General features: G+C 40.9%; 1 protein-coding gene across 2 annotated transcripts in view; it reads right to left on the bottom strand.

Annotated features, from left to right (window-relative positions):
• The window catches only part of LOC126170109 (zinc finger protein 236-like), a 224,136-nt gene that overhangs the window by 69,303 nt on the left and 128,003 nt on the right, over window positions 1–26,830 (bottom strand). For both annotated transcript variants that reach the window (XM_049920698.1, XM_049920697.1), the window contains exons 17-19: window positions 20,898–21,132; window positions 18,583–18,772; window positions 15,019–15,224 (exon numbers count right to left, since the gene is read on the bottom strand). In XM_049920698.1, the coding sequence (XP_049776655.1) occupies window positions 15,019–15,224; window positions 18,583–18,772; window positions 20,898–21,132 (631 nt within the window). The remainder of the gene's footprint in view (window positions 1–15,018; window positions 15,225–18,582; window positions 18,773–20,897; window positions 21,133–26,830) is intronic.

The following is a 26,830-nucleotide window of genomic DNA, read 5'->3' as shown; positions in this document are numbered from 1 at the left end:
CCAGCATATTGGCTACCAAATTTGAAATCTGTCAATGTACCATAAGTGTAGTTATATCATTGCCAGAAGAAATGCAGCCTACCATGGTGGTCCAAGCTGCAGCAGGTGACTGCAGTGTTCAACAATGTAGGACACCATACCAAAGGCCAAAGCCCTTAGAAAAGTAGCTGAAAGTAGTTGTCAGCATAGGCAGGGACTGTCTCGGACGTCTCCTTGCAGAAACGGCTGAGAATGAGGTCAGTATTTAGTGTGCAGCTCTCAAGTGACATCACAGTGGAAGATGAGACTTGCTAATGTCACATAAGATACACATTTTGTTTACTACTACGTCTCATAACAGCACAGCAAAATTGTAAGAAGAAAATATGAAGTCGAGTGCTTGGTGTTGTTATTAAGGATGAAAAATTAGTCGAGACCACCATTTTGTGTACACTTTCATTGGTACGGTAAGTGAAGAACATTTGCAAGTTGTATGTATTTGTCTCCTAAGAAATGTAGATAATTTTTCTTGGCACACAGATGAAGTGTAATTTAAATAAAATTTTTTAACTCTGTAGGAAAAGAGATAGGAGGAGGCTATTTATTTATTTATTTATCTTTTGTTTTTCATGCCACAAACAATGTTGGTAACACACTGGAGAGAAATGCTCCATTGAAGATGAGTGTATTGCCACCAGGAGTGAATGATGAGAACTTAAAAGAAAGAACATGGCCAACTGATGTGAGTGACATCTGTAAGTGAATAACAAACTTGGAACTAGACCAGCAATGTTTAAATATGGGGCAGCCTCTTGTTATTACATATGAAATAATTATGGCTTTAAACATGTAACAATGTAATTAATAATTTCTTTGACTTGTAAAGACAGAGACAGGGTGAAATGACAGATATGCTTTAAAAAGTTGTTAGATACTGAATTAATACATATTATAGTTTGTTCTAAATGACAATACAGTATATTATAAGGAAATACAGGGCAATTACAATTAAAGTTAAGCTTTCAAACCGCTGTAGAAATAACACCACTGGTCAGAATGATGTCAAATTGCAGCGGTATATTATCAAAGAAGGGGGAAAACATACGGGTGAGGAAAAATAAATAATTACACAATGTAACAATAGAAGGCGCTGTAAGCATCATAATTTAATAGTGGTCGATTACAAATGACAAATGAATCATACAATGCCCAAGGTGTAAGTTTGACGTAAAACAAACTGTACTACTCAGTGTGCGTGGGTTTACTGTTAGTTACTAAGCTGATCCACCAAGGCAAGGTCGTATCACGAGATGGGACAAATTTGTGTTTAACTGTCCTGAGGCCAAAAACCGCATAAAAAGCAACAATCAAAATCAAATCGGATTATTAATTTCCGTGTGACTGGCGCAAAACATGTTCAATATGCTGTCCACCATTCTGTGCAACAAGTTGAAATCGAGAAACAGGATGTTCCACAACTGATCGAAGTATTTCCAGGGTCATGTTCAGAATGTGTTGCGCACTGCGTGCCTTCAATGCAGCTAAGTGTGCAATCAGAACACAACATCTTTCGGATAGCCACACATTCAGAAGTCACACGGATTAAGATCAGGTGATCAGGACGGCCAGGCTGTAGAGAAATGGCGGCTGATAATTCTAGCATTTCTGGATTGGTGCTTCAGCAGCTGCTTAACTGGATTTGCAATGTGTGGAGGTGCGCCATCCAGCATAAAAATGATTCCATCCACACATCCATGCTGTTGGAGATCTCGAATGATGTGGTTGTTTAAAAGACACTTACAGCGCTTACCAGTGACGGTACAGGAAACAGGACCGGAAGCACCTGTCTCTTTGAAAAAAAGATGGCCCTATGATAAATGATACCACAGACCCTCACCACACAGTGACCTTTTCAGGATGAAGTGGTACTGGTTGATTTGCGTGTGGATTTTCCGTTGCCCATATTCTATAATTCTGTGTATTGACATATCCTGTCAGATGAAATTGTGCTTCGTCTGTCCACAAAATCTTCCATTGCCAATCATTGTCCACTTACATGTGAGCAAGAAATTCTAAAGCAAAGGTCTCTCTTGCTGGCAGGTCAACAGGAAGCAACTCGTGCACATGGGTAATTTTGAATGTATAACAAAGAAGGGTTTTCGTGTAAAATTTTATGCACCATGCCTATGGGTATGTCCAATGTTCGGGCAATGCACTACACATTTGCACCTCCTCCTGCATTGCTGTGGCCACTGCTTCCACCGATGTCAAATCAATTCCTTTCCTCCCTCTACCAGGTTGCATACCAAAAGAACACATCTTTTCAAATTTCCGAATCATTTTCTCCAGACCTACGGCAGTCATTGGACCAACACCTTTTTTCAAACCCTTCAGTGTCCGAAACTTCTGCAAAGCAACATGTCCACAGTCATCATTCTTGTAATACAGCATTGCAAGCAGAGTGTGATTCTGCATTGTGGAAGTCATGGCAAATGTTGCAGATGCAAAAGGAGGAACAGCCGTGTACCCAGCATGTTTATACCAACTTCAATGGGTCATGCGAATGACAGGTGTTTTCATTTATGTATTCTGACACATACAGCGCCATCTATTGATCAATTTTCACACTATTTTTTTTCTTCTGTCATATGTTTCCCCCTTCTCTGATAATATTCCGTTGAATTTGATGTCATTCTGACCAGTGGTGTTATTTCTACAGCACTTTGAAAGTTTAACTTTAATTATAATCACCCTGAATATCTATTTTTACATTATCCAGATTGTGGCCTGAAACTGTCTAAAAGATTTCAGTAACAGCTTTTAGTGAGTTATTTCCTGGAATTTGCTGTTGCAGTGATATAGGCAAACAGTTTCAAATCACATCACACTGCACTTAATATGAGACGGTTCAATCCCGCGTCTGGCCATCCTGATTTAGGTTTTCCGTGATTTCCGTAAATCGCTCCAGGCAAATGCTGGGATGGTTCCTTTGAAAGGGCACGGCTGACTTCCTTCTCCGTCCTTCCCTAATCCGATGAGACCGATGACCTCGCTGTTTGGTCTCCTACCCCAAACAACCCAACCCAACTTAATATAAGGTCAAATATGAGAGTAGCTTAGCTTGCTGTCTAATCCCCTAAAGTAAAAATCAAAATCCATTTTATGGGAGTTGAATGCAAGTATGACTTATATTGTGGCAATGGTGATTTATCAATGGTGATTCTGGCTTCCCTGAATCTAATGTGGGAGATGCAACATTTTCAATAATCGAGATATCAATATTTTTTATGCAATCTGTGAACTGCAGCCTGTTCCACTACTAAAATTGTGATTGCAATTTTAAAAACGATGTGAAATACAGATCTTAACTACACTATTTATCACAACACTAATCAGGAAATTTGCCTTTATTTTCAGATACCGACAGATTTTTAAAAATATTTACTACATACAATACTTCATTTCACTTCATGGATGAAGTCAAATATACATGGATTTTGTGCTCTAACAACCAATTATCCTGTCAACTGGAATTGGTTAGAGACAATTTTTTTAAAAATATTTTGACAATTCATGAGAATTAGCATTCCACACAACCACACCAAAACCCAAATGTAGACTTCTGTGGCTGTAGTGTGTGTTTGGGTATCTGTATGTTTATGCATGTACTTTTTGCTGGAAGAAGAGCCAGGGCTCGAAAGCTAGTTAATACCATGTTTTTTTTTTTTTATATGTCTGTCTCTATGAACCACACATCAGTCAGCTAAAGGTGAATGGTTGCCTTGCCTTTCCTTTACTTTACTTCACATGTACTGTATACACAATGAGGTACAAGAGATAATTCTTAGGCTATTATAGCCATGTATAATAAAGAAGAAAGAAGTTTGTAATACTTATTTGTGTTGACCACATTACTGCACTGAAGAGATTTCACACAACAAGTTATTTGCTATTATTAATAACGCATACGTTACCAGCATTGTGCGAGAGTCTGGTATTCTACAGACTCCCTAAGTAATGTATAGAATGCCTGATGGTTTTACACAAACTATGAAACATAAGTTTTTTGGAAAAATGTTACATACTTTTCCTATGTATTATACAAAGTGACTAGTATCATTTACATGAAGTGTTCAATTCACACAGGATGAGAAGTATCTTTAAATTAATAAACATTTGAAAGAGAGAACAAAACTACAAAATAAAGCACAATATATTTTTACCGGAAAACAATGAAAGCAGAACTGAGATTGAAGTACCTGTTACATTAATTACTCACTTTTCTTCATCACAAAACAAAAAAGAAGCAAGCTCTTGTACATACATTTTGCACATACCCCTGATGAGTCCTTTGCCGATTACTGTGGACTGAGAAGTAGCTGCAGATCAGAGATGTATTTCGGGGTCAGGAATGTCTTCACTTCTCATTAAGTTCTTTGGACACAGGGTGAATTCTGATCTTGTGCAGAGCAGCTTCAAGATTACTTCTGCAGTTCAAAGTCAGTAAAAACCATCTTCTGTCACGTTCATAACAACTGCCAATAGATTGTGCGAGTCACCCTATCCTTTGTTGATGTCACGAACATGAAACGGCACTATGGCACCCAAAGGCACAGGAGGAATTTTTTCTGTGAGAATCCCTTTTCATTTTTTTGGCTTGAATCTCAAGGTTCAATTTCGATTCAATTTTACCTTTGATAGCTTTCTCCACATTGAAGCAAACACTGCACAAAATGCTAACCCCACGACCTTCTACATCATCGCAGTCATTGTCTTTACAAAAAGGTCCACAGATAGCATGAACCTTTTGGCCACACATTTGTGACATGTATGAGTACCACTGGTTTCTTTTAAGGAGATGCAACATATCAGAAAAAGAATGATTTTCGTTAACCATAGAAATGGAAAGCTCTCTAATAACCGGGCGTTCATTACTGTTTTGGTTTCGTCCATCAATAAATGCATTCTCATTTGTTTTCTGCAGGGAGATGTGCCACCTGCATTTATTCATCTCGTTTTTCTTTCTGCTGTTTTATGCTCCCTGTTATTTTTTCCAGTTCTTCATAAGTCTCAACGTCATGGAAAAAGAGAGACCTACTCTAGCTTTGCAGCCGAACGGAGCTGATAACCTGTTAACTCCAAAATGTAAGGCTCTGTTTTTCATAAGGGGGACAAACCACAGACCATCACTCCAGCAGTTACTTTTTTCGTCTTGTATCCAAGCACACAGCAGATCTTTAATGTCCTGATTTGCTCTTTCGACACTGCTGCTTTTGTAAGTGGTGTGGCTTACCGTAGGTGATCTTCAAAGGTGGGCCAAAACTCCTTTAGGCTGCTTACCACATTGTTTGCGAATTCCCTGCCATTATTGGACAATAGAATTGTTGGAGCATCAAGTAATGTGAATATGTCATTGAGGTCGAAGGCTACTTCTTCTGTTCTCATGCATTTCTTCAGAGTCCTGATAACTACAAAGTTGATGATATGATCTTGGCGGACCATTATAAACTTGTACACTCTATCAGGATGGAACAGAAATCAATGAGATCAACCTGAGAACAGGAATTGAATTTCGAAAGAACCACACCGTTTTTAACATCTTTTGTTTCTTCTGGTAGGGCTTAAAAAGGTGAATGTCCAGCTCGGTGTCATGATGTGTAATGTTCTTATACTTGGGTGAAAGTTCTTTCACCATCCTGTCATGCCTTGCATGACCAATAGCCAAATGGGTCTTGGAGCACGTCAAATAACTCTGAGTCCACGACGTAAAATTGAATAGCACTCTTACCTTCTTTAACAGGATAGATCAACATGGTCTTATTCTCGATCATCATTACGTCATAGTGTTTTAGCAGCCAGTAGTCCTGTGGTTCCTTCTTCATGGTCGTCTCAACCTTTTTCATATCACTGACTAACTTTTCGTTACTGGTTTTGGTTAGGAAAACACACTTTTTTTGACAGCATCTGCTCTTAGTTGAGATAATTCATCACAGAACCATCACTGCACGTCAGCATTGCACGATTCTTGTCTTGGCACTACACTGCCTTCCGAAGTGCTGATACACGAACCGGAAAAGATGATGGGAGAGCGTCTGTCGAACTTCAGCTGGATGATATAGGTGGGTGAACTATTATGGTGATATGCATTGTGCGATAGTTGAACATTGTACAATACGCTGCGTTCGCAACCATTAAACAATGACCTGAATACCACGGTAAACTGTGGTAGTGAGGCAAAAATGGTGGGATTAGGCATATATATTACATACTTTGCCAGCAGACAATCTGGCAAAGTATACAGTGCCTAGGCAATGTATAAAAAAATGCCAGATTTCACACAATGCCAGTAACATATACACCAACTGGTTCTAAAAGAAATTTGGATCTAGAATACAAAGAGTTGGTTAGCAATACTTCCTTTAGGATCCTATTGAACTGCACTTTGTCTCTAAACTTTTTATGGCTGCACAAGCAAGTTATCAAAAATGTGTGATCCTGAAAATGACAATTTTCTGAACCATTGCAAGTGATTTTAAATCTTTAAACAGATTATTCTTATGAATAAATAAAGATTTGTTTAGATACTTCAGTAGTTCTATGATATGCTCCTCTCAACTAATACACATGGAGGAAACCTCTTAAAACTTTTTAACTGCACACTCAATCTGTTTACTAAGCAAGCTGTAAAAGTAACAAAGAAGACATTCGGAAAAGAAATTAAGTTTTAAGAGAAGAAATAAAAACTTCACAGGTTTGCCAATGACACTGCAATTCTATCAGTCACAGGAAAGTATTCGGAAGATCAACTGAACAGAAAGGACAGTGCCTTGAAACGAGGTTATAAGATGGAAAAAAAGAGTAATAGAATATAGTCAAATTAAAACAGGGAATTAGACGAACCAGTAAATAAGACACTAAAAGTACTACATGGGTTTATTATCTGGGGATTAAAATAACTGACAACTGTGGAAGTAAGGTGGATATAAAATGCAGACTTGCAATAAAAACAAAAGAATTTCTGTAAACGGGAAATATTTTGACATTGAATATAAATTTAAGTTTTTCAAAGTCTTTTCTGAAAGTCTTTTCTTGAGTCTAGCAACTTACAGAAGTGAACATGGATGATAAACAGTATACATAAGAACGTATAGAAGCTTTTTGAGATGTGGTGCTATGGAAGAGTGCTGTATGATACGATGGTTTGATTGAATAATTTATTAAGAGGTAATGAATCTAGTGGGAAAAATAGAAATTTATGGTCCATCTCAGCTGAAAGAAGGGTTTGATTGATAGGACACAGACACTGAGGCATCAACGAATAGTAATTACGAAGAGAGGTGTGGAGGATGAAAATTGTGGAGGGAGACCACAGATTGACTGCAGTTAACAAATTTGAGTGATCTAGATTGAAGTAGTTATACAGAGACGAAAAGGTTTGCACAGGGTGCACTAATCTGCAGAGCTGCATCAATTTATGCAGTCCTTTATCCCCAATTTTCTTCTTCATTTATTTTTTTGGGTTTCTTGCCTCAAACTGTAAAAACAAAACCCTTATAGGATTACTTTGTTGTCAGACTGTTATGATCCTTTTCATATGGAACAGGTTGGCGTAAGTTCAAATTTATGTCACATATCAATTCCTATGGTCCATTGGCAATGTAAAAAAAAAAAAATTAAGCTTCTAAGTCAGTGCAATCAGAAGATTTAGTCATTTATGTCACTTACTCATCAAAACCTATAGGGTGCTTCTCGTTGACATACTACCATTAAATTTGGCAAGAAGCATGGTTTCACAGTGTAAGTACAGGAAAAAAATCTGAAAAGTGTTAATTTGTAGTTATGCAAAATATTTTTTGTTATTTTTTATCCGTCTGTCTGTCCGTCTATTAAGACAAATTTTCTTTGGAATATGCTAGTCTATCCAGTTCACATTTATATCACATATTAAGGTCTATTCTCTGCTGGCAATGTAAAAAATTTAAGCTTCTAAGTCAACGCAATCGGTGGATCTGGGCATTTATGTCAAATAGTATGATACTTTCAAACTCACTCATCAAAACTTATAGGGTACGTCCCATTGACCTAGAATTTTGAAATTTGGCAAGAAACAAGGCTTCACATTACAAGTAAAGTAAAGTAAAGTAAAGTAAAATATCTGAAACTTGTTAAAGTGAACTATATCAAATAAAAAATATCTTTCTGCCATTTGAACATACATCGCATTCATAATCTGTCAAAAGCATAGTACTCAAACATTGCTGCATGTGAACTTAAATTTTAAGTTGTAGTCATGTTTTAGAAAGTAGGGGGAATAAAATCTTATTAAATTTTCTCTCTCTACATATATAAACTGATGTTCCCTGCTCGTTTCTGTTCGTATGTCCGGGCTGCTCTGAGGAACTACTGTAGAGATTTTGATGTGGTCCTGGAATTCCTAGAACCAACATCTTGCCAGTATTGATATCAATAAGAGGCAAAAATTATTGAGATTCTAGATTACAAGGCTGGATGAACTACATATACACATAATTAAGTTTGTACAGAACTCTCTGAACTCTCAGTCCCACTCGCACTAGGCCAATTTTTTTTTTACTCTAGCCCTTAGCCCTTTTTCTGCATATTTTATTTTCTATTTATTTCCCAAAACTTAAGCTACAAAACATGTTACTCCTGTCATTTCATACATCTTCCCTGGTCCAGAATTTGGAATGGCTTTCCCTTCCCTTCGGCATTTGTGCACGCACCCTTGTCTTTAAAATTCCACAAAGGTGGGAGTAAAATAATCGAGACATACCAAACACTGCTTGAAGAAAGGAGAAAAACACAAGAATGACAAAAGGGTAACAAACACTAAAATGGACAAACTCAGACAAGAAAACCACAGAGAGATGCACAAAACATATAGAAGAGATCAAATCAAGAGAGCAGATTACCATGGCTGGCTGACCATGAAAATAAAAAGGAGAAGCCAGCCACTCTGCAACACATCAAAACCTCCACCCTAAAAGGGGACAAAGGACATGTGCTAAAACTTGGATCAAATGATAAAACCCATCCTCACGAATAAAACATAAAACTAAAATTGCTGTTGAGGCACTGTCGCCCAACACCGAATGTATGGTGCTGGGGGTGACTAAACACGGGCAGTCCAGCATGAGGTGGAAGACTGTCGGCTAAACATGGGCTGTCTAGCATGAGGTGCAAGACTGTCATTTGTGAGCCACAGAGATACCAAGGTGGGTCCTCACAACAGAGGAGGTAACCATGCGTTAACCACATATGGCCAGTAGGGAGCCGGCAGAAAACAAGTGATTTCCTGTGGGAGGACCGCATGGAAGACTTCAACACATTCGTAGTCTCCTTAATGATATGCAGTTTGTTGTACGTACTGTTATGCCATTCCGTCTCCCAAAGCCGAAAAACACTGCAGCATAAGACAGAACACAGCAGAAGTGATTTCCGCTTAGCTTGTTTGGCCAGCCTGTCGGCAAGTTCATTTCCTGGGATTCCGATGTGGCCTGGGATCCACAAAAACACCACTGAATGATGGGACCATTCCAGGGCATAGATTGACTCCTGAATGGACACTACCAAAGGATGGCGAGGTTAGCACTGGTCTGGGCACGAGTGGACATGCTGAAAAACCCAAGATATGGCTGCCAACTTTGCAGTGAAAACATTGCAGCCATCTGGCAAGGAGTGCTGTTCAATATGTTCTCCATGAACATACGCAAAGCCTACGTGACCATCGGCCATCGAGCCATCAGTGTAAACCACTTCATGGTCCCGGCACGTGTCGAGAATCGAGAGGAAGTGATAGCGGAGAGCCACAGGGTTAACTGAGTCCTTAGGGTCATGCGAAAGGTCCAGAAGAATCTGCGGCCTAGATGTGAGGATATTAAAAGGGTAATGCAGTATGTAAAGGGTGACAAAAATCTAATAGTCATGGGCAACTGGAATGCAGTTGTAGTGGAAGGAGTAGAAGAAAAGGTTACAGGAGAATATGGGCTTGGGACAAGGAATGAAAGAGGAGAAAGACTAATTGAGTTCTGTAACAAGTTTCAGCTCATAATAGCGAATACCCTGTTCAAGAATCACAAGAGGAGGAGGTATACTTGGAAAAGGCCGGGAGATACGGGAAGATTTCAATTAGATAACATCATGGTCAGACAGAGATTCCGAAATCAGATACTGGATTGTAAGGCGTACCCAGGAGCAGATATAGACTCAGATCACAATATAGTAGTGATGAAGAGTAGGCTGAAGTTCAAGACATTAGTCAGGAAGAATCAATACGCAAAGAAGTGGGATACGGAAGTACTAAGGAATGACGAGATACGTTTGAAGTTCTCTAACACTATAGATACAGCAATAAGGAATAGCGCAGTAGGCAGTACAGTTGAAGAGGAATGGACGTAGGTTGCAAGTGCTACTCTGAGATGAAGAGGTTAGCACAGGAAAGGAATTCGTGGCGGGCCGCATCAAACCAGTCAGTAGACTGATGACAAAAAAAAAAAAAAAAAAGTGTACATCATGACGATGTACGTCAATGGACCTCGAGGAGAGGTGGTAATGGAAGAACTCCAGTTCAGAAAGATGGGACCAGACATTAACTGGAATCTTAAGTCCTGACCTGGCCCCTGATGCAGTAGATGAACCACCGTGGTTGGGAAAAGGAGACGGTAATTCGGATGCGCAATAGAACTACGGACATGTGCAATGTAACTGGCGAGCAGTTGTGCATGCCTAACCTTCAATGGAGGGACCCCAGCCGCCACCAGGACACTGGTCACCGGACTCGTTCTAAAAGCTCCCGTTGCTAGGCGAACGCCACAGTGGTCCAATGGGTTGAGTAAATGCAATGCTGAGGACTGCCACACCATAAACCAGACTCCCATAGTCAAGGCAGAATTGAACAAGGGCTCTGTTGAGCAATCTGCACCCCAGTTGGTGTTGCTCAGGCAGCGGAGGGCATTGAGGTGCTGCCACAACTTCCACTTAAGCTGGAGAAAGTTAGATAGCCAAGTCAATCGGGCGTTGATAACCAGTCCTAAGAATCGATATGCCTCCACTGCCAAAGTTTTGGTTCTGGATGAACGGTGTGCTGCCGACAGAAATGCATGACACACGACTTCATTGCTGAAAATTGGAAGCCGTGGACTAGAGCCCTTGACTGCGCCTTGTGGATGGCTCCCTGTAGGCGCTGCTTGGCAACACCAATACTGGAGGAGCAGTGCAAAATGCAGAAGTCATCCGCATACAGTGAAGGTAAGACCGACGGTCCGAGAGCCGTTGCTAAACCGTTAATAGCCACTAAAATAGAGATGCACTCAATACGAAGCCCTGCAGAACGCCATTCTCCTGAATACGGGGGGAACTATGGGAGGCACCGGTTTGGACGCGGCTAGTACGGAGCGACAGGACGTTTTGGATAAAAATCAGAAGCAGGCCCCAGAGACCCTACTCATACAATGTGGCACAGATATGATGTCGCCAGGTCGTGTCATATGCGTTACATAAGTAAAAAAAGACAGCAACCAATTCTTGGTGTCTGGATAAAGCTGTTCAGATGGCAGACTCGAGGGACACAAGATTATCAGTGTTAGAGCTACCCTACAGAAGTGCCCTGGCATGGAGCCAGTAGTCCATGTGACTCCAGGACCCAATCCAACAGCCGACACACCATGCGTTTCAGCAGCTTACAAGGAAAGTTGGTAAGGCTGATGGGCTGGTAGCTATCCACATCAAGTGGGTTTTGACCGGGTTCGAGCACCGGAATGATGGTGTTCACTCGGCATTGCGATGGAAAGACGCCACCGCACCAGATCCAGTTGAAGACGAGGAGATATCATTTGTTGTCAGATGAGAGATGTTTAATCATCCGACTATGGGTCTCATCCAGCCCAGGAGCTGTGTAGGGGCAATGTGCAAGGACACTGAGGAGCTCCCACTCTGTAAATGAGACATTAAAGGGTTCACTGTGGCATGTAGTGAACGAGATGACTTTTTTTTCCATCCGCCATTTGAGGATGCGAAAAGCTGTGGGGGTATTCCCTGATGCAGAGCCTCAAGCATAGTGCTCAGGAAAGTGCTTGGTGATCGCGTTTGCATTGGTAGATAACACGCCATTGATACCAGGGACACCTGTTGTGGTCTGGTACCCAAAAAGACATCTGATCTTCATCCAGACTTGTGAGAGTGACATATGGAACACAATGGCTGAGTCTTACCTCTCCCAATACTCCTTTTTCCGTCTTTTTATAAGCTGGCGAAAGCGAGCACGGAGTCGCTTAAAGGCTATTAGGTGCTCTAGGGAAGGGTGCCGCTTATGTCACTGTAGAGCTCGACAATGCCCTTTAATTGCCTTAGTGACTTCTGGCGACCACCAAGGGACTGAATTTCGCTGGAGGCACTCTAAAGAATGATAGATCACGTTTTCTGCTGCAGATACGATCGTTATAGTGACATGCTCAACGAAAACATGGCACCATGTGAGGGAGATTCAGCGTTGACAGCAGAGGTGAAGGCTTCCCAGTCTGCCTTGTTTACAGCTCACCTGGGTAGGCATTCGTGGGCATGATGCCGGGGGAGTGACAGGAAGAGGGGGAAGTGGTCACTACCACACAGGTCGTCATGTGGTGTCCAGTGGATAGAAGAGAGAAGGCCAGGGCTGTATACCGAGACATCAACAGTAAATTTTTGAACACCCTACCTCTTCCAGTAAGCATGGTGCTACCCAACAAGAGGTTATGCTCGTTACAATCGCCCGAAAGTAGGAAAGGTTTAGGGAGTTGATCAATAAGTGCAGCCGATACGTTCAGGGGTACTGCGCCATCTGGAGGAAGATGTACATTGCAGACAGTTATTTCCTGTGTCATCCTTATCCTTACAGCCACAGTTTCAAGAGGGGTTTGAAGGGGCACACATTCTCTACATACTGAGTTCAGGACATAGACGGAAACTCCACTTGACACTCTATTACAGTCGCTACAGTTCCTGTAATATCCCTTATAGCCGCAGAGGACCACACTGCAGGGAACCAGGTTTCCTGGAGAGCAAAGCAGAAAGCAGGTGTAAAGCTTAACAGATGCCGTAGTTCAGCCAGGTGGTGGAAAAAAGCGTGGCAATTCCACTGATTGCATGATCGTGAGACTGGGAAGGCATGAAGACACAATGAGGCAGTCTATGCCTAAGGGGCACCTGCTGCCACCAGATGAGTACCTGTGCGATCAACATCCATCATTGCGTATGAGGGCCCAGCGAGATCATGTCCTCAGAAGCGCCAGAATCTCCACCTCATCATCAGACACAGAGGTTGTAGGTAGTGGTGGTGTGGGTGCCAGCACAGTGCCTTGGTTCTTGAGGGTCTTTCTCTTTTTGTTTCTCTCGCTACTCCTTAGGTTTGTTCCGGCTGGGAGGGCTTCACATATTCAGTCTCAAGGACTGAGGAGGACCTTGAAGCCCTACGACAAGCTACCTGTTGTTGCTTCAGCCACTGGCAGGTGTCAGCTTTGCCTTTGGTAGGAACCCGGGAAGAGAAAGACCCATGGGGTCCCTTCCTGATGAAGGAGCAGAAGACAACTTGCGCTTCCCTGACTGAGAAGTGGGGACTGATGTCCCCGATGGTTGAGGGTGGGGGTGTTGCCCCTGAAGTAGGTTATGGAGGAGCAACAGGGAGGGAAGTGCCCCCCACCATCAAGGGGGCAGGTGGAGTCCTACAGCTCTGAGAGCCAATGGTCGGCGGAACGGAAAATAGTAGAACCGCTGTCATAGCAGAGGCATAGGTTGATGTCATATGCACAGGATGTAGCCTCCCATATTTTCTTTTAGCCTTAATGTAGGTCAGTCAGTCCAGGGTCTTGTATGCCACTATTTTTGTTTCTTTCTGGAGAATCCCGCAGTCTGCCAAGCACAAGGCGAATGGTGCTCCCCGTTGTTGACACAGATGGGAGGCGGGGCACAGGGAGTATTGGGATGTGAAGGACGACCACAACCCCTACAGGTGACACTGTAAGTACAGCGGGAAGACATATGGCCGAACTGAAAGCACTTAAAACACCACATCAGGGGAGGGATATATGGCTTTACGTTACAGCGGTAGACCATCACCTAGACCTTCTCGGGAAACGTGTCACCCTCGAAGGCCAAGGTGAAGGCACCGGTGGCAATCTGATTATCCCTCGGACCCTAGTGGACACACCAGACAAAATGGACACCTTGTGGCTCTAAATTGGTGCGCAGCTCGTCGCCAGGCTGCAAAAGAAGGTTCCTGTGAAATATGACACCCTGGACCATATTAAAGCTCTTATGGGGTGTGATGGAAACAGAAACATCGCCCCAGTCTGCACAGGTGAGATGTGCCCATGACTGGGCAGAGGATGCTTTTTGGATCAAGACTGACTATGAATGCATTCTGGACAAGCTCTCCACCTCCCCAAACTTGTCCACAAAAAACTGAGGTTTCATTACAAGAAATATTCCCCATCAACCCTCGTAATACAAGGTACAGGGGTGAAGAAGCTTCACTGCCATCCTTAGCCTGGTATTCCTCCCATGATGTGGCCTGGGTGGGGAGGGGTGGGGGTGGGGGGGGGGGGGGGTGATGATGCTTCTTTGAATTGAAGTTACACCTTGATTGCTTAGAGACTGCTGGTGTTTGCCCACCAGCAAGAGATGACGTGCTATGCTTCATGGCGTGACATCTGCTCTGATGCCACTCACTCCGACCATGGGGCCCTTTTACTGTTGCTTCCATCAACCACCACACCAAGAGTTAACTTGGTCTGAACGAACAGTATTTGGTGTATCTTCTGTAGCACATGCAAACATTTACACATATGAATATGATGTGATGTGTGTTTACCAATAATTTCATACCTGAGTTAAGCAACAAACAAATGTTACTGCAATGCATTAAGTACTACTTATGCTAGCACTAATTACAAAGGTACAAAAGTAACAGTTACAAAAGTAATAGTTTATTCAAAAACAATAAACATAGTAATTAAGTCAAGTAACTATTGATTAAATTCACTGTACCTGTGTCAAAGTACTCTGTCCTTCGAGGGCTGGTAAAGTAATTGTTCCTGTTGCATCAGCATGAAGGGTGTGTGTTATTACACTAGCACTGTTCTGAGGGTCGTGCAACGTGTGTGTGATTACACTTGCACAATTCTGTTGATCATGAAGTGTGTGTGTGATCACACTTGCGTTGTTTGCAGGACTGCTACTATGATTCACTTCCTCTGCAACAAACATCACACAATACTGCTATTTTTTCACAACCGATTCATAAAATTTCACTTTCAAAATTAATTTGTTACTGTACACAGAAATTATGGAGTCTACATTAATAGTACCACTCATCAGTTCTGCTGACATTATCAGATTTTTATTTCAAGAAAACATGGAAACAATACACAATCATAGATTTTATCTGCTACATGTATAATTATTGTAAGCATACGTTTTTTAACAAAGGACAAATTAAGTGATGAACATTGTTTTTGTACAATCTTGGTTTTGTATATGAAGCCCATTTTCCAGTACACAACTGATTCCAAAGATGGCAGTCAAGCAAAGATGAACAAACATCAACTTCTTTAATCTACAGCCTTTTGACAAACTATAAAAGTTACCTTAGTTGCTATTTTAATCACGAAACAGTTACATTTGTACCGTATAACTTCATAATATTCATTGGAGTAAAATGTACTCTAACTCAAGTGTAGCTTGTAGCTGAAGGATCTGACTTTTGGCTGCCTCAATGTATGTGTTAAAATATATTTGTCAATAATGTATTAGAAATTATGGCAATCAATATTTTTGTGACTGTTGGGATATAGAATGACATATTTCGAACAGGTAGGCTGCTTAGCTCTATGTAGGAGGGGCTTGGGAGCATGGCTTCTACAAAGTGAAGTTTCTATGAGCCTCCAAAGATTCAACTAGCAGACCCTAAGTGTATCCCCGAACTTCCATTTGATTTTCAGGTTCTGATGCTTACATCAAAAGGTAATGAAAAGAGTAGCTGAAACTTCGCTATAAAATCCCTGTCTCTCTATCTATAATGCTTAGAAGCTTCATTAATCAAAACTTAGTATTATAGTTTTTATAGTGCTTTAAATAGTTTTTTGTTTTGCTGTAGGCAACTATTTGCCTTTGGAATCAGTTTGTAAATGTCTTACTAGAGTCCATTAGAATATTGTAACATAAAATGTACTGCTACTGTTATTAGCAAGTTTCACTGAGTGACTGTATTGTACCCAAGTTAGAGAGAGTTTTATTTTCTTTTGAATAATTGCAGGATACCAGTGAGTCTGAAAACAGCGTAACATAAATTTAGTGTGGAATTTTTAGGTAAAAATTTGGGACATGAGCTTGAAAAAGAACTACTGAATCACTCAAATGTTAATAGTCATAGACCCTTTTGTAACACAGAATGGGGGACATACTGCTTTGATATATAAACAAGTGAGTTACAGTAAGTAAAATATGAATTAATAGGTGATAAGAAGTCGTTCCTCTGTTGTAACTACCTATTTAGGCTGCTGCAGGAAGTGCTTATAATGGGTGGTAACATTTTTCCACTGACATCACATTTTCTAACATTTTAACAAAAAAACTTAAATCAGCATGGTAGCTGCTCTGTTTGCTTCTGGTAGCCAATCACAGCACAAGACTTGTCATGTCACGGAAACTTCACTGCTTCATCTTATGAACTTATAAATACCGCAGATTGAACACATACAAAAATTAAGTGTGTCAAGTTCTGAATTGAAATCAATAAAAACATTGGGTATGCAGTGAAGTTAAAAATCTCTCAAAAGGACACCTTTTAGAACGATTTGTTGTAATAAAGTGTCACGAAATGTGGTGTTGGTAGATAAATACGCTACCTATAGATCTTATCTTTGAGTTAGCTTCTGATGTAATTTAGTAGTTGACCATGAAATGGAAAGGATGTAAAGTACGCAAACTTTTGACTAGAAAGAGACAGATATCTCACAATGATCGTGGGTTTGTGCATTTGAGTGTGTGTGTGTGTGTGTGTGTGTGTGTGTGTGTGTGTGTGTGTGTGTGTGAGGGAGATATATATATATCTATTTTTGACGAATGCCTTATTGGCCAAAAGCTCTATATGCGACAGCCTTTTTGTTGTACCTATGTGCGACACAGCACCTCGCTATATGGTGAGTATGCTTTTCATAATATTGTTAAGAAAAAAAAATTCATGTTTTGTCTGTGTGTTGGGAGAGGGAATCAGAACTATCAAACTGGTGCACCAGGTACCCAGACCCCATCCACTGACAGAAAGACTGCATGTCACGGATGTGGGTAGTCTTTTTTTGGAAACTCATTCTCAGTGGTAACTTGGTGGTTATGCCAATATATTATCCTCTACAAATGTTAAGGTTAACTAATGGATCATTTGCGTGGTCTCTGAGGTAATATAGACACTCAAGGAAGGATGTACAGGAACATCATGAGATGGAAAAGTTGGAAACAGCATGGAGATCCTCATCAAAATGGTTTAATAACATCAGGTGCTATGATGATATGAGTTACTGTCAAATTTTACAATCTAAGTATACTTACTCACGACAGCAGGTTAAGTATTTGTTCTCAGGGGTTTCCATGCAATGGCATGAAATTTATAACCCTTTTTGCCCTTGTTCAAGTTATATCCCTTATACTATCTGAGGTATAGGGCAAATGAATTTCCAGTGCTCATCAGAAGACGTTTTCTCATAGGTGTAGGCTATATTTTACAGCTTTTTATACGTGTGACTGTATTAAGGAAAAGTTGGTTTATTGGAATAAATAACCCAGTGTGGTGCAGATGTTCTTTCAGCTACTCTTGACCCATTCACATCACATGCCTCATGCTGCTTCATTCATATTTACATGCCATGCTGTATGCTCCCAGTGTGCCGAGATTAAAATTCTTCTCAGTCTTTCACAATGGTGCCTTTATTTTGACAGTTGACACTGTTGTGTCTTTCCAAAAAAAAATTCTGATTCTGACTCAACAATTGCATACTGCAGCCCAGGCAGAAAGAGAGTTATTGACAAGTTGCACTACCAATTATTTGGGAATGCTCTGAGTTACAATAACTTCTGGGAGATGCCTGAATCAACTGAACTAATTTGCATAAAGGTACTGTAAGAGAGAGAGAGAGAGTGTGTGTGTGTGTGTGTGTGTGTGTGTGTGTGTGTGTGTGTATTTTCTGAAGAATGCTTTGGCCAAAAGCTCAGAGTGCAACAGTCTTTTTGTTGTGCTTGTCTGCAACTCAACATTTCAACTGTACGGTGAGTAACAATTTACTCTTTTTATAATACTGTTGATATTCAAAACCAAACTTTCCACAGTTTGAAACCCTTAATTTGCATGGATGTATCATTTAACCTAGCTATCATAATTATGTTTAGTATTTCTCAAATATTTTTGAGTCAGAGGAAGAAAATAATTTGCTGTCATCACATTCTGCTGACAAAAAAAAATCTTTGGTGTACATTCAACAACAATTAACACAAATACAAACTTTATTTTATTGCAATGCAAAATACAAGAAAACTGGATTCAAGCAAAACTACACAAACCTGCTGTTAATGGCTGGGTAAGTGTCGTTTGCGTTAAGTCCGATTCGATGTTATCTTGTGACCCTGTTTCTGCTACATTAAAAGGATTATCTGAGAATGCCTGAGTGAAATCTGGGCCCAAGCCATCAGGTGGGAAGTTACTACTATTTAAATCCCTGTTACCTTCTTTATCTGTCCTTTGTTGAAGAGCCTGCAAAAGTTAAGGAATTAATCTTTACGTTGATCAGAGACACAATAGTTTCACAGTCCCCTCTCCCTCCAAAATCACTATTCTCATGAAGTGTATTTCCATCACTGTAATGAAATATCTTTTTTCTCTTGTCATCACTGGATACAACAATCTTTTTAACAATTGTGAAAATCCACTTATTACAAGTAAGTGGAAACATTATATTCATTAGATTGCATTTCATGAATTCAAATAGGGTGTAATTATGGTGTATTCTGCACATGGCAAAAGCACATTTAAAGGTAACAGTTTTAGGAAAAGATACAAAATTCACTTTGATGAATAACTATTTTCCTTTTTATTATTCATCACTACTATTTTGAACATTTTGATATTTTCCATTAATTTCACGTCTATGAACTTTTTTCACTTAACACGATCAATCATCTCTAACAGATTCTAACTTTATTTCTTTATGCGGTTCTTCACCATTAACGAAATGACTGACTAGATCCTGGCACCTTCATGTAGGTTCAGCAACCTGCCCCTCGTACTGGAGACTGTGCTCTTTTCTCCCTGACTGCCCAACATCTCTTTATTACACATTTTATCCACCATTAAATTTATAATATCCTTTTTAGCACCAGATTTCAGGTGCTTCCATTTTCTTCTTCTCCAACATTCCTATATATGCAAGGGCGTGCTGAAAAGTAATGCCTCCTAATTTTTTATTCTGTTCTCAATATTACATGCATATTACTTGGCCAACTTTCCAACTTCGCGGATGTCAGCTGCAACCCTCTGCCGCACAAGGGCTCTGAATTGTAGCATGTAACATGGCAGTGTGTAATATATCTATGTCAGTGTGTGAGAAACATTGCCAATTTTTAACTGGAGAAAACATACCTCCAAGTGACATTCATAGAAGAATGATAGCTGTGTACGATGATGGTTGTACGGACATCAGTAATGTGCGACAGTGGATTATTCGTGCTCGTAATGAAGGAAATGGTGGTGCTACCCTCAACATGCATGACAGAGCACTGAGCAGATGACCTGGCCCCATCCAATTTTCATCTGTTTCGAAAACTTAAAGAACACTTTTGAGGACTTCACTTTGATAGTGTTAAAGTGGTGCAATCGGAGGAGAGGCTATAGCTTCATCAACAAAGTACAAGTAACGCAAATTGTTCTCCTTGGGAGAAATGTGTTTGTCATCAGGGTGACTATGTTGAGAAATAAATATACAGACATGAAAAATAAAGATGTAGAATGTTAAGTAATTTTGTGTTATTTAAAACCTTACACAGTTTTTACATAAAAAACTGGAGGCATTACTTTATAGCAAGCCCTCATAATTTCTACAGTTGTGCTCCATCATGAGAAACAGGTACCAACAACATCATTTCAGACAATGGTTGATGCAAGTATAAATGGAGTGAAATGAAGCTCATTCTGTAGACCATGCAATACTTCAAATATAGGGTGTTTCAATGCACGATGCAATGCTTCAGTTTCACTTATTACAGAAATACAGTAAGGTAATTATTGGTTAGGAACTGCACCAAGCAACACACATCTGTGCTTATTTTTATTCTGTCACAATAACATAAAAATAAGCACAAGTGCACGCGCACACACGCACATGCACACGCACACACACACACACACACACACACACACACACACACACACACACCTCTGATTACTCCGACATGTAAAATAGCGTAATTTGAGTAGGAGAGTAGTTGCGGCACTTCTACAGAACTGGTTATCATAATAAAATTTTCTATGTAGTTGTTATTGGCATCCCTTCTGCAGTTGATGTTTTACGAGTAATATCGAGCACATGTGTATGGAAGAATACACAGAACTAATATAGGAGCCAAAAAAAGTTGACCACTGAAGATGGTTTAAATAAAGCGAAACATGCCTGATCCAAATAAAATCACAATCACAAAAGATGGAGTAACTTCCATATTAGTTCCATAATACATGTTTAAATCATCTTTTAATGTAAAAGTAGAAAAACTCTGCAGATGCTTCTTTACAAAGCAGATCATACACCAGGTTGGGACATTATTATATTGCCAAAAGAAATTATACAGTTCAATCGAGTGGAAATACAACCAAGAAGATAAATTACCTGAAGCACTAATTCCTGCCGATGAGTTTTCATGTGTGTTCTACAATTAAAAGACGTTTTGAATGTTTTACGACAGTAAGGACACATAAATGGCCGACTCTCACTATGTGTCACCATGTGTCTCTTAAGGCTGCTGTTGGTTGAGAAATTATTGTCGCAAAATGGGCAACTGTAGATCTTTGCTCCTTCATGTGTTCGCAAGTGTGTCTTCAGTGATGCATTTGAGATGAAGCTCCTGTAACAAATTAGGAATGTATCTGCAGGATTTAAAGAGGATTATTCAGATAAATATATTTTTGTTAGAATTTTATATTAAGACAACAAAAAATGGTTCAAATGGTTCTGAGCACTATGGAACTTAACATCTGAGGTCATCAGTCCCCTAGAACTTAGAACTACTTAAACCTAACTAACCTAAAGACATCACACACATCCATGCCCGAGGCAGGATTTGAACCTGCGACTGTAGCAGTTATGCGGTTCCGGGCTGAAGCGCCTAGAACCGCTCGGCCATCGCGGCCGGCATTAAGACAACAATATCATATATTTAGAACAATTACATCATTCTGAACTACAATACAAAATCAGAAGCATTCATCATATTTCAGAATTTGTAGTCACTTTGATATAAATCAGTGTTTGATTGGTACTGACTTCCATGCAACACTTCCCTAATAGTCTCAATTTTTCCAGTGACATATTAGTCCAAATGTCAAGCCAGAGAATAAATGTACCCTGCTGTCTAGTGGCTAATATTTCCAGATTCTAGCCATTTTCATATAAGAATTTTGACCACTGCTAGAGATGAGAATAAGATAAAAATTTCCTTGGTGCATCCACTGTTGCTGATATGTGCAATTCATAGCACAGTAGAGTCTTGATAGTTCGAGTTTCCAATAATCCAAGACTCTATTTATTTATTTTTTTAAGTTGCAACGATCAACTCTCTTTTTTTTACTGACATGATAAATAATGAAAACATCATTGCAAAAGATAGATAGGGAGAGTACAGCTCAGTGACAAAGCAGACAACAACGCAATCAACACCGACGATTAGCTCGCTGCCCTGTTGCATGAACATCTGTTGTCAGTATGGCACGAAATACCCCGACTGCTGCTGGCTGCTACCGATCAAAACTGGGGAGTTCATGTGCTGCTGTAGTTCCCAGTACCTGTACTGTACAGTGTTGTGTGTCTTTTTTTTGTTGACTGTGTACCGTTGTACACCTTACAAAGATGAGTGCTGTAACAAAAAAGAGGAAATTTGTGGCTTTGCATTAAAATTAGAAGCACTAAGACGACTTGACAAAGGAGAAACAATAAAAAAACTTGCTCTCTAATATGGTTGTCGGTGAAGTTACTGGTGGTGACTGGCGAAGAAACCGACTTAAATTGGAACAGTTTTCTTCACAGAAATACTCATACGAATCTCTCAGTCGAAGAAGTATAAAAAAGTCAGACTTCGAAAAAACAAGTGAGGCATTGTTCATGTGGTTTACCCAACAGAGACAGAAGGGTGCTACAATTTCTGGCCCAATCTTGCAAGAAAAAACTTCGTTTTTCAGAAACCAGCTGCAGGAAGGAGATGAGAATTTTTGCCGCTAGTGTGGGCTGGCTTGACAAGTGGAAGAAGAGGTATGGAGTGCGTCAACCAGACGTAAGTGGATAAAAACTCTCTGGTGTTGCTCAGGCCATTTCAAAATTTATCGCCGAGTTTAAAAAATCATAACTGATGAAAATTTGTCTAATGAACAAATATATATCTGTGACGAAACTGGGCTAAATTTTAAAATGTTTCCAGCGAGATCACTTGCTTCTTGTGAAGAAAAAAGTGCTCCTGGGGGGGGAAAAAAAAAAAAAAAAAAAAAAAAAAAAAAAAAAAAAAAAAGAGAGAGAGAGAGAGAGAGAGAGAGGAGCAAAGAGCGGCTCCCAGTTATGGCAGCTTCAAATGCAACTGGAAACCACAAACTAAAACTAACTGTGATTGGGAAGTCTGTCAAGTCAAGAGCATTCAAGAATGTATCAATCCCAGCTCTCCCAGTTGTCTATACACATCAGAATAATGCCTGGATGAATCAGGAAATCTTCAAGAAATGGTTTTTTAACTCATTTGTACCTGACTAAGATTTTTTTAAAAGAAAAGGGGACTGCCATGCAAAGCAATTTTGCTCATGGATAATGCGTCCTCACATCCAAGTGCAGGAGAACTGCAGTGCGACGGTAGTGACGGTATCCACGCCTTGTTTTTCCCATTAAACGTTACCTGTCTCATTCAGCCCATGGATAAGGGTGTCCTGGAATGTGTGTGTGTGTGTGTGTGTGTGTGTGTGTGTGTGTGTGTGTGTGTGTTTAAAAAAAAAAAAAAAGTATCGACGGCGATTGCTACAGTCAATTCTGCATTCCGAAAACAACGAAAGCATTGTAGGAGCTTTGAAGAAAGTGACTTTGAAGGACGTGTACTGGATTAGCGAATCTTGGAGCGAAATAAAGTCAGACACAATTTCTAAATCATGGAGGAAAATTCTACAGGAAAGTATGCCAGACACAGAAACTGAAGATTTAGCAGATGAGGAAGATCAACCATTGTGTAATTTAATCAGAAGATTGCCAGGGTGTGAAGAGGCAGAAGAGGTGGAAGTAGGCGAGTGGTTAAATTCGGACGAACAGTTGGAAGTGACAGACTCTTCTATAATTGACATGGTTAACATTCCATCGCAGTGTGTGAGTGACGAGGATGACGAGGCAGAGGCTGCACCGATGATAAGTCACACCGATCGCTAGGCTGCTCTCGAGGCCGCCATATGCTACGTGGAACAACAGCCTGAGGCGACACCAACTGACCTACTGCTCCTGAGACGGTGGCGTGACATTGCCACGAGGAAACGTTGCAGCTTCACCAAACAAAAGACACTTCACTATTACTTGTCTAAATAAATAATTATTGTTATTCTGCCAATGCAAATGCATGTGTAAATACTTTTATTTTAATAAAGTTCATATTTTGACCTGTATTACCTACAACATCATAATATTTCTTTTTCCCATTTAAATTTCGATAGTCCGAGTTTTCGATAGTTCGAGGTGGTTCTGGTCCCGTTCATCTCAAACTATTGAGACTCTACTGTAGCTAAGAACTGTTGATCATATCCATTTAATTTCTGAATTTTTGTCTAACCAATGGAGAACAAAGTCTTCTGAAACATCTCGTCATTTAAAGACACCAGGTTCTACAACAGATATCATTTTCAATGAAGGTACAAATGCTGTATTCATACAGGAGAAGTTTCTTGCAAATAAGAGCAACAAGAACCACTTGATTTTTTTGCCCATGAGGAAGTTTGAGGATGGAGGTATTCAAGTACTACAGGCAGAGGACGCTGATTTATTAATTGTGGAAACATCTGTTTCCCAAGTTGCTAAGTCTGACGGTGCAGCAATTGTAAGAGTGGACATTGGCATGCTCGTTCTCATAATGGGCTGAGGAAACAACTACACCAACACGCACTTCCATAAACGGGGAAGAGGGAAATCAGCATGAATATGGTACTCCAGTAATTCTTTCAATTTCAATCCTGCATTTGCTCTTTTCAGCCATGTCTTCAAAGAACGTGATACCAAATTCTCTTTTTTTTTTTTTTGGGCAAGAGAAAGGGAAGTCACGAATCCTTATGAAGCAACAGCCACACCTCAAAGTGCTAGCTGCTGAATTTGTTATAACCTACGTCTCCCAAGACTTAATAGCACAGGCTGGAGAGCAGCTGATTGTAACACTGTATGGGAATTACAATTATGCGACTTTGGATGAACTTCTGTGTAAAGTCTGCCCTGAGAAAATCTTTCCATAAGAATGGCAACTGCCAACATCAGACCCTGCTAGGTGGCACTCATTGCGATCTTACCATCAAGTGCAGTCCTGGGTGGGGAATAAAACTGATCCACACCAGTGGGAGTGGAATAAAAACTTATCAAGTTTGTTTCCCATGAGGATGACAAAAGATCTGGCACCGCACACTCAAGTGAAGACGATTCCCTGAGTATGCAAAACAAGATGAGCAGAAGTATGTGGATGTCGCAAGCCTGGACTGAGCTGCTTGTTACGTACAAATGTTGTCGCTTATCTTGCAAGAATGCTCCAGAAATTGGGCTCGGTGAGGATGAGAAAGAGATAGAAGGTATGTTCCACGATGAGGAAGTTGGTGGAAGGCACCAACATGGACACGTAAAGAATGGAGCAATAGGAAATTTTAGATAAAAATCGCGAGTGGGCCCCAGAGACACCACTCATATAACGTGGCAAAAATATGTCGTCACCAGGTCGTGTCGCAAGCTTTTCGTAAATCAAAAAAGACAGCAACCAGGTTTTGGCATCTGGAAAAGGCTGTTTGGATGGCAGACTCAATGGAAACTAGACTATCAAAGGTAGAGCAACCTTGGCAGAAACCGCCCTGGGCTGGAGCCAGTAGGCCATCTAACTTGAAGACCCAACACAGCCGCCAACCTACCATACATTCATCAGCTTACAAAGAATGTTGGTGAGAGTGATGGGGCGATGGCTACCCACATCAAGCAGTTTTACTGGGTTTCAGCAGAGAAATGATGGTACTCTCCCGCCACTGCAATGGAAAGATTCCATCGCACAGATTCGGTTGAATATGACGAGGAGATGTTGCTTGTAGTCGGATGAGAGATGTTTGAGCATCTGACTGTGGTTCCAATCTGGCCCAGGAGCTGTGTCGAGGCAATGTGCAAGGACACTGAGGAGCTCCAGTATAGGGTTCAATGTGACATTCAGTGAACAAGAGGACTATCCATCCGCTGTTTGAGGATGCGAAATGCTGGGGGATAATTCTCTGATGTGGAGGCTTGAGCATAGCACTCAGCAAAGTGCTCAGCAACTGCGTTTGCATTGGTAGATAATGATGTTAATGCCAGTAACACCTGCCAGAGTCTGGTACCCACAAACACGTCTAATCTTCAGCCAAACTTGGGAAGGTGACGTATGGCACCCAAGACTTCGGAAGGTGATGACAATGGTCAAGGCGTACCTCTCCCAACACACCTGTTTCCGTCTTTTTATAAGCTGGAGAATGCAGGCACAGAGCCATTTAAAAAATATTAGGTGCTCCAGGGAAGGGTGCTGCTTATGTTGCTGTAGAGCTCGCTGATGCTCTTTAATTGCCTCACTGATTTCCGGTGACCACCAAGGTACTGACTTTGGCTGGGGGCATCCTAAAGAACAGGGATCGTGTTTTCTGCCACAGAAACGATCGTTCTAGTGACCTGATCAATTTCCACATCGATGGTACTATGTGGGGAGGATTCAACGGTGACAGCAGAGGTGAAAGCTTCCCAGTCTGCCTTGTTTAAAGCCCATATTGGGAGGCGTCTGGGCGATTGGCGCTGGGGGAGCGACAGGAAGATGGGGAAGTGGTAACTACCACATAAGTCATCGTGGGCTCTCCAGAGGGCAGATGGGAGAAAGCCTCGGCTGCAGAGGGATAAATCAATGGCCGAGTAAGTGCCATGAGCCACAGTGAAATGTGTGGGGGCCCCAGTATTTAAGAGGCAGAGGTCGAGTTGAGACAGGAAAGTTTCAACATTTCTACCTCGGCCAGTAAGCACAGTGCCACCCCACAAGGGGTTATGGGCAAAAGTAGGAAAGGTTTAGGGAGTTGATCAATCAGTGCAGCCAATGTTTTCAGGGGTACTGCACCATCTGGAGGAAGATATATGTTGCAGGCAGTTATTTCCTATGTCATCCTTATCCTGAGAGCCACAGCTTCTACAGCAGTTTGAAGGGGCACCGGTTCACTACATACTGTGTTCAGGACATAAGACGGAAACTCCACCTGACATTCTATTACAGTCGCTACGGTCCCTGTAATATCCCTTATAGCTGCGGATGGCAGCAGCCTGCATTGCAGGGAACCAGG

The sequence above is a fragment of the Schistocerca cancellata genome, chromosome 1 (genome assembly GCF_023864275.1).
Source record: "Schistocerca cancellata isolate TAMUIC-IGC-003103 chromosome 1, iqSchCanc2.1, whole genome shotgun sequence".
Lineage (NCBI taxonomy): Eukaryota > Metazoa > Arthropoda > Insecta > Orthoptera > Acrididae > Schistocerca > Schistocerca cancellata.
The sequence above is the reverse complement of the archived record's forward strand: the minus strand, read 5'-3'. Positions and strand labels throughout refer to the sequence as shown.